This window comes from Crinia signifera, chromosome 7, assembly GCF_055691185.1.
Source record: "Crinia signifera chromosome 7, ASM5569118v1, whole genome shotgun sequence".
Lineage (NCBI taxonomy): Eukaryota > Metazoa > Chordata > Amphibia > Anura > Myobatrachidae > Crinia > Crinia signifera.
Window position 1 is genome coordinate 50899820 of NC_139223.1, and position 12033 is coordinate 50911852.

The following is a 12033-nucleotide window of genomic DNA, read 5'->3' on the forward strand; positions in this document are numbered from 1 at the left end:
TTACTGGGATGGATGTGCGTTCCCCTGATGGCTAGTAAAGAAATGTTGCATATACACGGATTATGCATGGCAAGCGTCTTTGTTCGCACAATATCTAATCAATGGCGCAGCCCTATTATTTTGCCTCCGGCTGTTCCCAGTTGATGCTTACTGGAAAAATAGTCTTCATTGGAGCCTGATAAATGACAGCTATCACTGAGATTAAGGCCAAAGCGCCAGTGGGAAATTGTTTAATGTTTGAGTTTCCAACATCTCTCCACCGTACAACACCCCCCCCCCTCTCTCTCTCTTCGGAGAATGCTGGGAAACGTGGTGTATCATCGTGTAAAGCATTAATGTAACCATTCAGGATGCTCCCCCTAAATAGCTGTGTATTCTCTGTATAGATACAATCGAGATTCAAATAAAGACGGTTGTGTACAGTGTGCCAGACATACATTTCTGTCTGTATACCCAGCGGGCCATACCGTAGAAGAGGTAGCTGGGATGCTCCAATGCAAACGTTTTGCTCAAATACTTTGTCCTAGTCTTTTCGTAGCTGGTTTATTACCCACTTACATTGTTTCAGAGGGTTTAACCCTTTGAGTACAAGGGGATTTGTCAAAATAGGTGTGAAAATTGGCAAGCAAATCTTTTTAATAATCTTTTGCGTGCCAATGTTGCTGTGAGATCCTCAAAATATCTGTTAAAAATGCCAGGGTCGCTCACAGCGACTCTTTATCTTTTTATCTGTTTACTATCGAATCCCATTCAAGCCAGATTTGGGATACACTTACGCGATTTCACCAGATTCCGACGGATCGGGACGGGAAATCGGGTGAAGTTGGCCTAAAACGTGTTTGTTAGACATTTGATCTGCCGTGCAGTCCTGTGTGCATCAGATCGGACCTCAGGGCGGCGAAGAATGGGGTCGCGTGCGATATATCACATACAGAAGGACCGCTTTCCATCTCTTCCAGGGGGGATCGGACGGCCACACAGTGCTGTGACTTCTCACAGTAGTTTATGGCCACCTTTCATTAGTCACACACAGATGTAGAACAAGTACTGCAAACCACCGTGAACAGCAGGTGCTCGTATTGTAGTTTTTTAGTGGTGTGAAAAGACACTTGTAAAAGGTAAGTAGCAAAGCTCACCAAGAAGGGCATTTGTCGAGGACTCCTCTGTACTGACGTATGTAAAATTTTTAGGAACGTTAAATAGATTTGCACTTAATTATAATTATTTCAGAAAGCTGATCCAAAATCTGTACTTCTGTTATTTTGTGTTTCATCTAAATCTGAAAATTGACATTTTTGCAGAAGTAAACTGCATTTAGTTTTTTTTTTTCTGTAATCCTTTTTTAGCATGGAACGAAGAGTTTTTGTTTTTTTTGATGACAGAACATGGCTGCAGAGTCCATGCAGTTTTAACAAATCAACTGATGGTCTGGGAAATGGAGCATAACATTTACGTATGAAGATTATTTGTTGTGAAGTTTAAAAGGTTTGAAAATGTCACTGTGCTCAGGGAACAAACCAGCAGGATTAGTTCTGCGCTAAAGGTAAACTGCAGAGCAGGGTACGGCTCGCAAGCTCTTTGCTGTTTTTTTGGCTATAATTAGCTGGCGGTCATTAAGGCAAATATGAGATGTAGAAAACAGTCAGATGGCAAAATAAACTTGTTGAAGGCTAGAAGACAAACTGGTGAGACACTCAATGACCTAATATAAGATTCAGTAGCTGTTATTGAGTGTAAGTAAATAAAACTGAAAAAAAAAAAAAAAATAGAAGGAAGCCGAGACCCAAGAAGTACCATAGATATTTGTAGTGTAGATCCCACTAGCCTAAATATACCGGTTTTTGCACTAAAAAATAACCCAAGTCGTAAGACCCGGCAACACTGGTTCAACCTGGGTCACTGTGTAGTGTAAACGGTTAACCTGGGTCGATGAGACCCGGGTCCCGTTCACTACAACGCAAAAGTTGGCACTGGGAGATGCTTTCATCTCCCAGCGCCTCCCCAACCCACCTCTCGATGACGTCACCCGTTCAGCATTATGCTGGGTGGGGACTCTAGTGTGAATGCACTCACAAGCCGGGTCGCACCCAGGTTGGAGCTGGGTATAAGACGTCTCCTAACATTTAATGGCAGACAAAAGCTTCTGGGATACAGTAAGCTTCTGTTCCCTAAGGACCAGACTTTGCTTAACCTGGCATTGTTGGGAGATATGTTATATAAAGTTCCATGTTACGCTATACATTTATCGGTACCCTTGAGCTGTCCAGAAAAGTAGGAGTTTGTTATTTTATGATTAGTATCACTGTGATACAAATGAATATGCATCTGGTATTCAGAAATCTCTCCTGTGAGGTCCAGCGCTGTCTCCTCCTTCCACAGCATCCTCTGCTCTCCTGCTGCATGCACATGATCGGCCTCTAGTCTCCACATATGCATGACCAATTCACACGGCGAGGACCCAGCATAATTACTGGCCAGAGCAGTACAAGGGCGAAGAGCCATAAACTTAGTGTACAGTGTTGTCTGAATACTGAAAGGTAAACCATACCCCTTTAGTGAGTGCTAATGGGGTTTTGTGTTGTTGATAAATGGGGGGCCCTTAGCCTGGATAATAGGCTGTGCTTTTATACAGCGTTTACATTATTTTCCACCTTAACCCATTCCCAGGAGAACTGGTGGTCATGTTTTTCTCCTCTTATTGATGATTCTTAGGATGGGTTCCATGGAGGTCTCTGAGAAATGTGAAAAATGTCTGCTAAAAATGCCAGCGTCGCTTCACCTTTTGTTATATAAATTCAAATAAAAACTGTTGTGTAAAAATCTATCTTTCCTATATGGGGTAAACATTACAGGTCATTATGATGAATAAAAAGGTTTGCTTGGCAATTTTCACACCAATTATGACACATTCAATTGGCACTCAAAGGGTTAACCATATTGAGAAAATGGACCGCCCTACTGATCAGACAACTAAAATGTATTTGTTGGTAAATCTTGAACAGTCAAGCATTTTAAGTACCACGTGACATTTTTTTGTATTTGTATCAACTTATAGAAAATCAGGAACTTAAGCATTCTGCAGAACACATTGGACATGAAGATATATTGCTAGCAATATATTGCTCAGTGTCTCCTATTTATCAGAGACCAGAGATGGTCGCTGATGAAAAGGAACCTCTGCTGGCGGAGCCGCAGAGGTAATTAGCTGGTCGCAGGAGCAAGCTCCTGCGACCAGCGATTACAATGGGGCAGAAAACGGGAGCGCGCACCCGGCGATTTATCGCTGATGCGCACTCCAATCACTGGCAATATGGTCGCCTGCGACCATATTCCCAGCGATTATCGCCCCCGTGTGTACACAGCATCACACTTATGATCTCCCACCTTGGTGATCATTGCGGAAGTTACCATGCACAGATGGTATCCAGTCGGCGGATCGACGGGGCTGAGGTCGACAATACCATGGTCGACAGCATCTAGTTAGGCGCCATGACCGGGTTTACATAGACCATGACGCTGGATCGTCTATACTTCGATAAACCTGATGACCAAGTATAGAGTTCTAACTGCCGTTGACCTCTAGTGGTTGACCATGGGGTTGTCAACCTCAGCACCATCAATCCGCTAATCCATAACCGCACAGACACGCCAGCTGAATATACTGTATAGAAAGCTCTCACCTTAGTGTGTTATCTGTATATACTGATGAGAGGAATCTGCCACTGGGATTTACATGCTTTTTTTTTTTGTAAACTAATTAAAACGGAGCAGAAGTAGAGATGGAGTTTATGCAATTAAATGATCGGTTTTTCTGGGCAAGATTTAAAGCCTAAACAGTGAACCTTCCCACCTGAATGTGCAGCTGAAAAGACTCTATTTCACAGCTGGTGATTATAACATTGAACTATAAAGAGTTTGGAATTAAACTGTATCTTAAAATTGCTTTTCAATTTATCAACAGTAACACATTGTTGGTTTTGCTTTGTTCTTTTTTTAATCACTTCTTCCCCAGGAAAAAGTAAGATCTGGTAGTAATGTCCTTTAAATATACAATTAGACAGGGCACAGCAATAATTACGTTTAATTCCGAAGATGGCATTTTTCTAGTCTTTGTGGCTTGCCCTTTAGGCCATCTCCCCTCATGAGCTGATGAAGGGAGAACACATTTCTTTAAAGTATAAAGTAATTCCATAATACCAGTCTGGGCACTTGTGTACTTTCACGGCTCCCATCGCATGCCATCGTATGCCATCGTATGCCATATGTAGTGGGATGCGATTTTTGCATTTTTAAGCATTTTTTAAATCGCATGCGATCGCATCGCATGCGATTTTTAACAGAAATGCATCCAAATGCATTGAAATTAGTATCAAACCTGTTCAATGGCCCCCAAATGTCATTTTTCAGGCTGTACCACCCCCACTATCAACGCGAACCCGAAGTGTGGCGAGCGCAGCGGTACGCGTCCTACGACCTTTTCATACCCCCACTATCCACGTCTGCGTGGAGATGAGAATAGAAAGTGTGGCGAGAGCAGTGAGCCCCGCGGACACCTGTGAAGCCCGCGAGGGGACGCGTATACCTGTGAAGGTATCAGTTTCCCCTCGCGGGGCTCGCCACGCTTCGGGCTCGGTGGCTCGCTGCGCTTGCCACACTTTCTATTCTCAACTCCACGCTGACGTGGATAGTGGGGGTATGAAAATGTCATAGGACGCGTACCGCAGCCCCTCGCGGGCTCGCTGTGCTCGCCACGCTTCGGATTTGCGTTGATAGTGGGGGTGGTACAGCCTGAAAATGACATTTGGGGGCCATTGAACATGTTTGATACAAATTTCAATGCATTTGGATGCTATTCTGTTAAAAATCGCATGCGATGGACATCGTGGGAGCCGTGATTGTACACAAGTACCCCAGTCTGTGTTTCAATTAGACACTTATGCAATAACTGTGTTTTTATGAATGAGGGTGCAAAGGTCAAGGCAAGCAAATGCAGCATGGCTTCCGGATTGGCGTTCTCCATAGTTTGATTGTTTGGCAAAAGCATGTTTGGGGGTGGAGTCTCCTAACAAAAAAGTTTTACCGTAAACCCGGATACTGACAACTGCAATAACGGCTCCTGTGGTGCTTTTAATGAAGGTGACTTGCCAAATTACAGTGGCAATTTACCAGGGTGGCACAGTATGTTGCATTATAAGTTTTTATGTAATATGAGTGCTGTGGTTATTGTACCTTCACATCATCGAGCTTCACAAACACAGAATAATTTGCCTTTTGTGGTGTGTGTTCCATGCATATATGATTTTTAAAATCATAATTGGAAGACTTTCATAATGTTTAACTAGTTAAGGGAGGGTCAGTACATTTCAGGGGCTTAATAGGTATAAAATGCCATCACGTTCCACTCAAACCACTTCATCCAAAATCGATCTTTAGTAAATATACCTCCAAAACTGTGCAAACAGCTGGAGTAACTGAAAGAGGAATAGCGGAACGTTTTTTTCTTTACATTTTTATCTTGCACGCATCTCAGAAGCATTGAAAAGCCTCTCAGTGTGGTAAAGCTGTAGGGCTGCCCATTCACAGTGTGGTGAAGCTGTAGTGCCGCCCACTCAGTGTGGTGAAGCTGTAGAGCCGCCCACTCAGTGTGGTGAAGCTGTAGGGCTGCAATGTTTACAGCACAGAAACTGGTTCACACAAAGTAGCAGATTAAGTACAACCAAACATGGCGTGAAATAAAGCTTTGGATACTATTATTTTTACATGCATACAGATGTACAAATGCTGCACATACTCTATCACATCATTGTAATTTATCAGTGTGGAAGGGCCTTTCCCAGCACCTTAGCTGCTCGTATCTTTTGGTCCATTGTCCAATAATCTGCACCAGAGGTTCAGTCCAGGTTGTAAGTATATCCATGGCTCAGCACAAATGGTGAAACAGAACTGACAAAAGTACTATATAAGTCATTTGCGGCCAAGCATGGATGTACTGAAAACCTGGACCGCTGGGTGCTTGCTGGACCACGTTTAGGAACCTCTGCTCTACACATTTACATGACTAATGGCAGACTTGTAATTGATTGACAATGTGATTTGAAGATGTAAAGTAGGCAGCAGGTGACAACAGGATTCAATACAAGCCTAAACCGCAAATAGCAAGCAGACGTGCGAAATCTAAAACCCTGCTGGCTGTAATAGTGGGTAACAACTGATAATGTAAGCGAACGTTGCAAAATTGGGCCGTTTTGCAGCATTCATTTTAGGCATTGCATTGCCATAAGCCATCTGTTTGCTAAGTGACGGCTCATTTTTACAATAATACTTAATCGAGAGCTTTGAAAATCCTATTCGGTCTCGCCCAGCGGTTGAAACCGAAAATAACAAACATTTATAAAATTGGGAAATAATTGTCATTTCACTCTGCAGTAATTTTGGGCTTGATGAGTGTGTAATTATGTCATTATTTAAACTCTGGTCCTTTTTATACCTGACCATTATTTCCTTTTGGTGCATAAATCATCAAACATTGCATGTACAAAACTACAGTTGTCTTAACTTTCTATAGTGTTACAGATATAATTGGATAATAAAATGTGTCAACAATACTAAATGCACAATTATAACACGGGTAAAGTTTTATCCGTAAACAAATTGATACATTTGTTTAAAAAACTTTTTGGGTAGTTGCATTAGAGAACATCTTGAATTTCGGAGCTTCGCAATGTTTTGTAAATGCAATTTTGTCATTACTGCTGTTATTGCAGTTCTGTTCTTTATGTATGTCGTTTTTATTGTCGTTTCCTTTGCAGCCTTGCTTTTGTAAGAAATAATGACCGCAATATTTTGCTTTCTTTCCAGTGCACGCTTGGTGGAAAGTGCCCGGCAGAAGTTGCAAGATGAGCTTCTGAAAATGCACAATTGTTTCCTTGATGAGAAAAAGAAAAGGGAACAGCAGGAGTCGCTGGTACGGCGCCTGCAAAAGAGGGTCCTGCTTCTCAGTAAGGTAAGGGGAACTACGGTCCAAGGGCAATGAGGTATACAAGTCCGACATGAGACCAGGACCGGACTAAAGCTAGGTACACACACTGGGCGATATATCGTTAACAATATATTTTCTGTACATGCAGCTCAGTCTGTACAGTATCTTCAGCGGCTAAATGCCGCACGGGGTTGGCAAGTGACGTCACTGTTCAATATCGTGAACAAAATTGGTCAGTGTATATGCACTATATTGTTGTCCCACAGCAGTTAAATATAAAGCCGGCCGCGGGATTCACCTAGTGCACAGGTTCCCAAAGTCGTTCCTCAGGTCTCCTCACAGAATCACAAGTGAAATAATTAGCTCCACCTGTGGATCTTTCAAAATGTCAGTCAGTAATGAGTGCACCTGTCGGGTGACCTGGAAAACATGAACTGTGTGGGGTTCTGAGGACTGAGTTTGAGAACCACTGGCCTAGTGTGTACCCATGTTAAAAATGGGGCATATATACTATAATCTACTTTTTTCCCCTCATTTTCTAATAGTATTTGTTTGTTTTTTCTTCTGATATTAGCAGATTCGTATTCAGAAATGATTGTTGGTACTTTTGCAAACCTCTTGTTAGCCGTGAATAATATTTGCATAATGGTACTTTTTATACAGTATGTTGCAGTATTGAGTAACAGTAAATAGGTATCATTTGAATGCGTTCTCTAATCTCCGCTATGTCAGTCTGAATTTTCACTCATCCTCTCCTTATTCTGAACCTGTCCTCATCCTCATCCTCTACTACTGTAATATAATGGGGAGCTGGACGTGGTCCCGACAGTCAGGATCCCGACAGGCATTTACCCGACGTCGGGATCCCGACTGTCAAAACACCGACAGCTAGGTTCCCGACGGCCACCGGCTATTTTTCCCTCGTGGGGGTCCCTCGTGGTACGGCCAGTCCGGATCCCGACGTCGGGCTAATGACTGTCGGGATCCCGACTGTCGGACCCCTGTACCACACCCATATAATGGTCAATCTTTCTGGCCATTAGAGACCGTATGGTGGATAATGAATGATCTACAGGAGATCACACATTGAATGGAGATTTGTTCAGCAGAATCTTATGAACATTCATTTTTATGCTGATTTTCAAACATGCAGAAGTTTCATAATTTTATAATAACACAAACATACAGACTGTTTCATTTTCACCACCGGAAGTTGGGGACTGATGGAATCATGCTAGTTAATAACATTCAGTTATATGTAATATGATCCGTGTGTGCAGCCCCATATTGGATTTCAATATTACCATTGTGTTGGGGCAGACCAGTCATTTTGTGAGAAACTGGTATTTTGCCGGGGCCCGGCATACCTCTCGGTGGCCACTAGAGGGATATCGTGTACGAATACACAATTTGTGACTTGTGCGCGCACACACACAAAAACACACATATAGGTCGCTCTCTCTAGATCTATCTATCTATCTATATATAGCACTTACCCAGCCTCCTAGAAGGAAAGAAATGGACCAGCACTCACAGTTTGAAATAAAGAAGATTGTATTAGCAGTTACAGCATGATGTACAAGCAGGCTGACCACACAGCCGTTTCAACTGGATGCCTCTTCAGTTTTCATCAGGGGTGCATCAATGTTACACTAAGCACGTTTAAATAGCATGAATATAGGGCGCCAAACCCGCCCAGCTCAATTCAAACGAGGAGCTGTCAATCAGCACCTCGCTACAGAGCATACAGCGCTTGTCAGATGACGCTGTTTGGAGGGTGTGCTGTGCGCGTTATGGGGGAATCCCTGTGACGTGTGTCATTGAAACCAGATAGCCCGTGTGTACAAATGTAGATCTCAAGACATGCACTGCACGGTGTACTAATAATGAGACATCGTGGGGAAATGAGGGACAACAGGCACCAGTAAAAGATGGACTAGTGGGGAGGGGATCTAGGGACCCGCAGCAATATTGAGGTAACTAACAAAAGAAACACCCGGTGGATGTTAGATGCGTAAACGGTGCGCACTGGCACCGAGAGCAGGTGAAAGCCCCGTGTTAAACTGCTGATGCACGGCGGCATAGGAATGAGAAAACAAATCACATATACAGGCAGACAAAGAAAAGCACTTGGTGTAGAGAAATTGCACGGCGGCAGTAGATGCAAGACACTTAATATAGACATGCTGCACGGCGGCAGTATATCTATGAGCATAATAGTATTGTCAATCTCCTCTCGCATTCAGCGAGATGGACAGCAGGCGACACCTTACTGTGTCAACTAAGGATGGTGACAAGAGTCTCAAAGTCAAGGATAGTGTCTTGTTATGTGGCCGTGCAATAGACCGGCGGCATCGGCAGACAGATAATCGAAGTAAGTAGCAATGGCAGGGTGACACATAAATGTGTCGACATGTAGTCCAGATGATATCATTATTAGTGCGACCCGTATAAATAATGGTCAGTTCACTTAGCCTTAAGAAAGCAGAAATGTTGTGATAAGAAAATTGCGTTTGGATGCCATTAAGAACAATGAAAGTGGAGTGTGACACTGAGCCAAGCAATCGCTCATGCCGCCTACTTTCATTGTAACTACTAATCCGGTGCCTGTTTGTGTCTGCTAGATGGAGAGCAGTGTGTTGAGCCCATCCTGTGGCTTAAATAAGGGGCTGGGCGTATGTATGTACATGTGCTAAGGAAAAAGAGAGGAGAAGAACCATGGTGGGGGACCAAGGGGTACACTCGGGTACCATTCGTGGCTTAAATAAAGCATCCCATTTTAAAGTCTTTGTTCAAACCAAGTGGGGCCAAGGAGTTTAAACGGTAGATCCATCTGAGTTCTCTCTGGAGCAGGATATTTTCTCGATCACCCCCTCTCCGTAGGGGGGGTATGTGGTCAATGAGGTAACATCTTAGTTGACCAATGGTGTGTCTTTTCTCTAGGAAGTGTCGAGCAACAGGTAAGTTTTTGAGGTCCAGGTTATCAGTTGTAGGTAGCAGACTTTTTTTGATTGACGACCTGTGTTGGCTCAATCGTTCCTTGGCAGTTCTGATTGTCTTGCCCACATAGATCATTTGGCAAGGGCATAGGAGGGCGTAAATCACAAATCTGCTGTTGCAATCCAGTTTGTGTCTGACGGAGAACTTGTCTTCATTGGCTGGGTTGATGAATGTGTCTCCTGTTATGAGGAATTGGCAACTGGTGCATCCTGAACATCTGTATACCCCGTTCTTGCGGGTAAGCCAGCTGGTTGGCTTTATTATGTTGCAAGAAGGGTCAGTTACCACCAACATGTCTTTAAGGTTTGGACCCCTTCTGTAGGCAAACCTAGGTGGGGTGTGCAGTGTTGGTTGCAGTATAGGATCACTAGCCAGTAAATGCCAGTGCTCAAGTATGGATTTTTTTACGAACTTAGATGCCACCGTGAACGTGCTGCAAAAATTAAGTCTGTCCGTCTTGTTGGAGCTGACAGGTTTGCTCTTGAGTAAATCTTCCCTGTTGAGTCAGGACACCCTGGACATTGCTTCATCAACATCATGTTTGTTATATCCCCTTTCAAGAAAGCGACCACACACCTGTGTCAATGCCTCTGGGAGGGTCTCTGGGTCCGAATTCACTCTACAAACTCTTAGCAGTTGTGAGTAGGGTAGGCCTTTTTTCAAAGCCTGTGGATGAAAGCTGTCTGCGTGGAGCAAGGAATTTTTATCAGTCGTTCTGGAAAAGATTTTTGTGGACAGATTGCAGTTGTTGAGGGTGATCATAACGTCCAGATAGCTGATTGTTTGGTGACTGAAATTGCTTGTAAATCGTATAGTGCCTGGGATTGTGTTTAGATAATCGATGAACAGTAGTAATTCTACTTCACCTCCCGTCCATAGGAAAAACAGGTCATCGATGTACCTTACGTACATCTTGATGTGTTTGTTGAAACGCTGGTTCCCGCTGATGTGTTGTTTCTCAAAGGTTGGGATGAAAAGGTTGGCGTAGGATGGGGCCATGTTAGACCCCATCGCCGTCCCTTGACGCTGCAGGTAGAACCTATTTTGAAATAAAAAGTAGTTTTTGTTCAAGATGACTCCCATCAGCAGGGTGATGTATTCAACTGGTGGTCCACCATAGTGCCCACTGTTGATGATAATATCTTTGCTGGCTTGTATCCCTAACTCATGTGGGATGCTGGTATAAAGACTAGAGACGTCCAATGTTACCAACAGAGTATTTGATGGTAGGTCCCTGACGTCATTCAGTTTGCGTAAAAAGTCTGAAGTGTCTTGAATGAAACTCTGTGTGTTGTACCATGGGCTGTAAATGAAAATCCACTAGCTGTGAGAGGGGCTGGCACAGAAAACCCCTGGCTGAGATGATGGGCTGGCCAGGGGGTTCCACCAAGGATTTGTGCACCTTGGGGAGGGTGTAGAGAATGGGAATCACCGGGTGTGTTTGGGTTAGAAAGTCGGCAGTTTCCTTACTGATGTAGAGATTGGCCATGCCCAGTTGGATGATGCCGTCAATTTCTTTTTTGAATCCCCAGGTAGGGTCGCGGTCAAGAGGTAAGTAACAAGCAGAGTCTGACAGTTGGTTGAGTGCTTCTTTAATATAGTATGTGTAGTCAGTGGTGCAAGTAGGAAAAATGACTTAGTGGTACTGTGCTGCGCGCCGTAGGCGCGCGTCGAAAAATGGGCGTAGTCATGGGCGTGGTCAGGGGTGTGGTCATGACACTAGGGGGAGTGGCTAGAATATTGCACGCCGAAGGCACATGGCCAAAATTTACACAGTAATGCCTGTTATGCGTCACACACCCATACATATGACCCAAGCCATAATGCCCGTTACACATTATGCCCCACACCATAATGCTCATTGCACCGCACAACTGATGCTCATTACTAATATACCCCCACAGTGCCAGATATGCCCCCACAGTGCCACACATATGCCCACACAGTGCCAGATGTCATATGCCCCACAGTGCAACACATATGCCCCCAGTGCCATATATCATATGCCCCCACAGTGCCACACATATGCCCCGTGCCAGATATCATATGTCCCA

The 12033-nt window shown here is 43.9% G+C and overlaps 1 protein-coding gene across 2 annotated transcripts in view; it reads left to right on the forward strand.

Moving 5' to 3' along the window:
- MAD1L1 (mitotic arrest deficient 1 like 1) overlaps window positions 1–12033 on the forward strand; it is a 618640-nt gene that overhangs the window by 137584 nt on the left and 469023 nt on the right. For both annotated transcript variants that reach the window (XM_083153057.1, XM_083153060.1), the window contains exon 11: window positions 6859–7003. In XM_083153057.1, the coding sequence (XP_083009183.1) occupies window positions 6859–7003 (145 nt within the window). The remainder of the gene's footprint in view (window positions 1–6858; window positions 7004–12033) is intronic.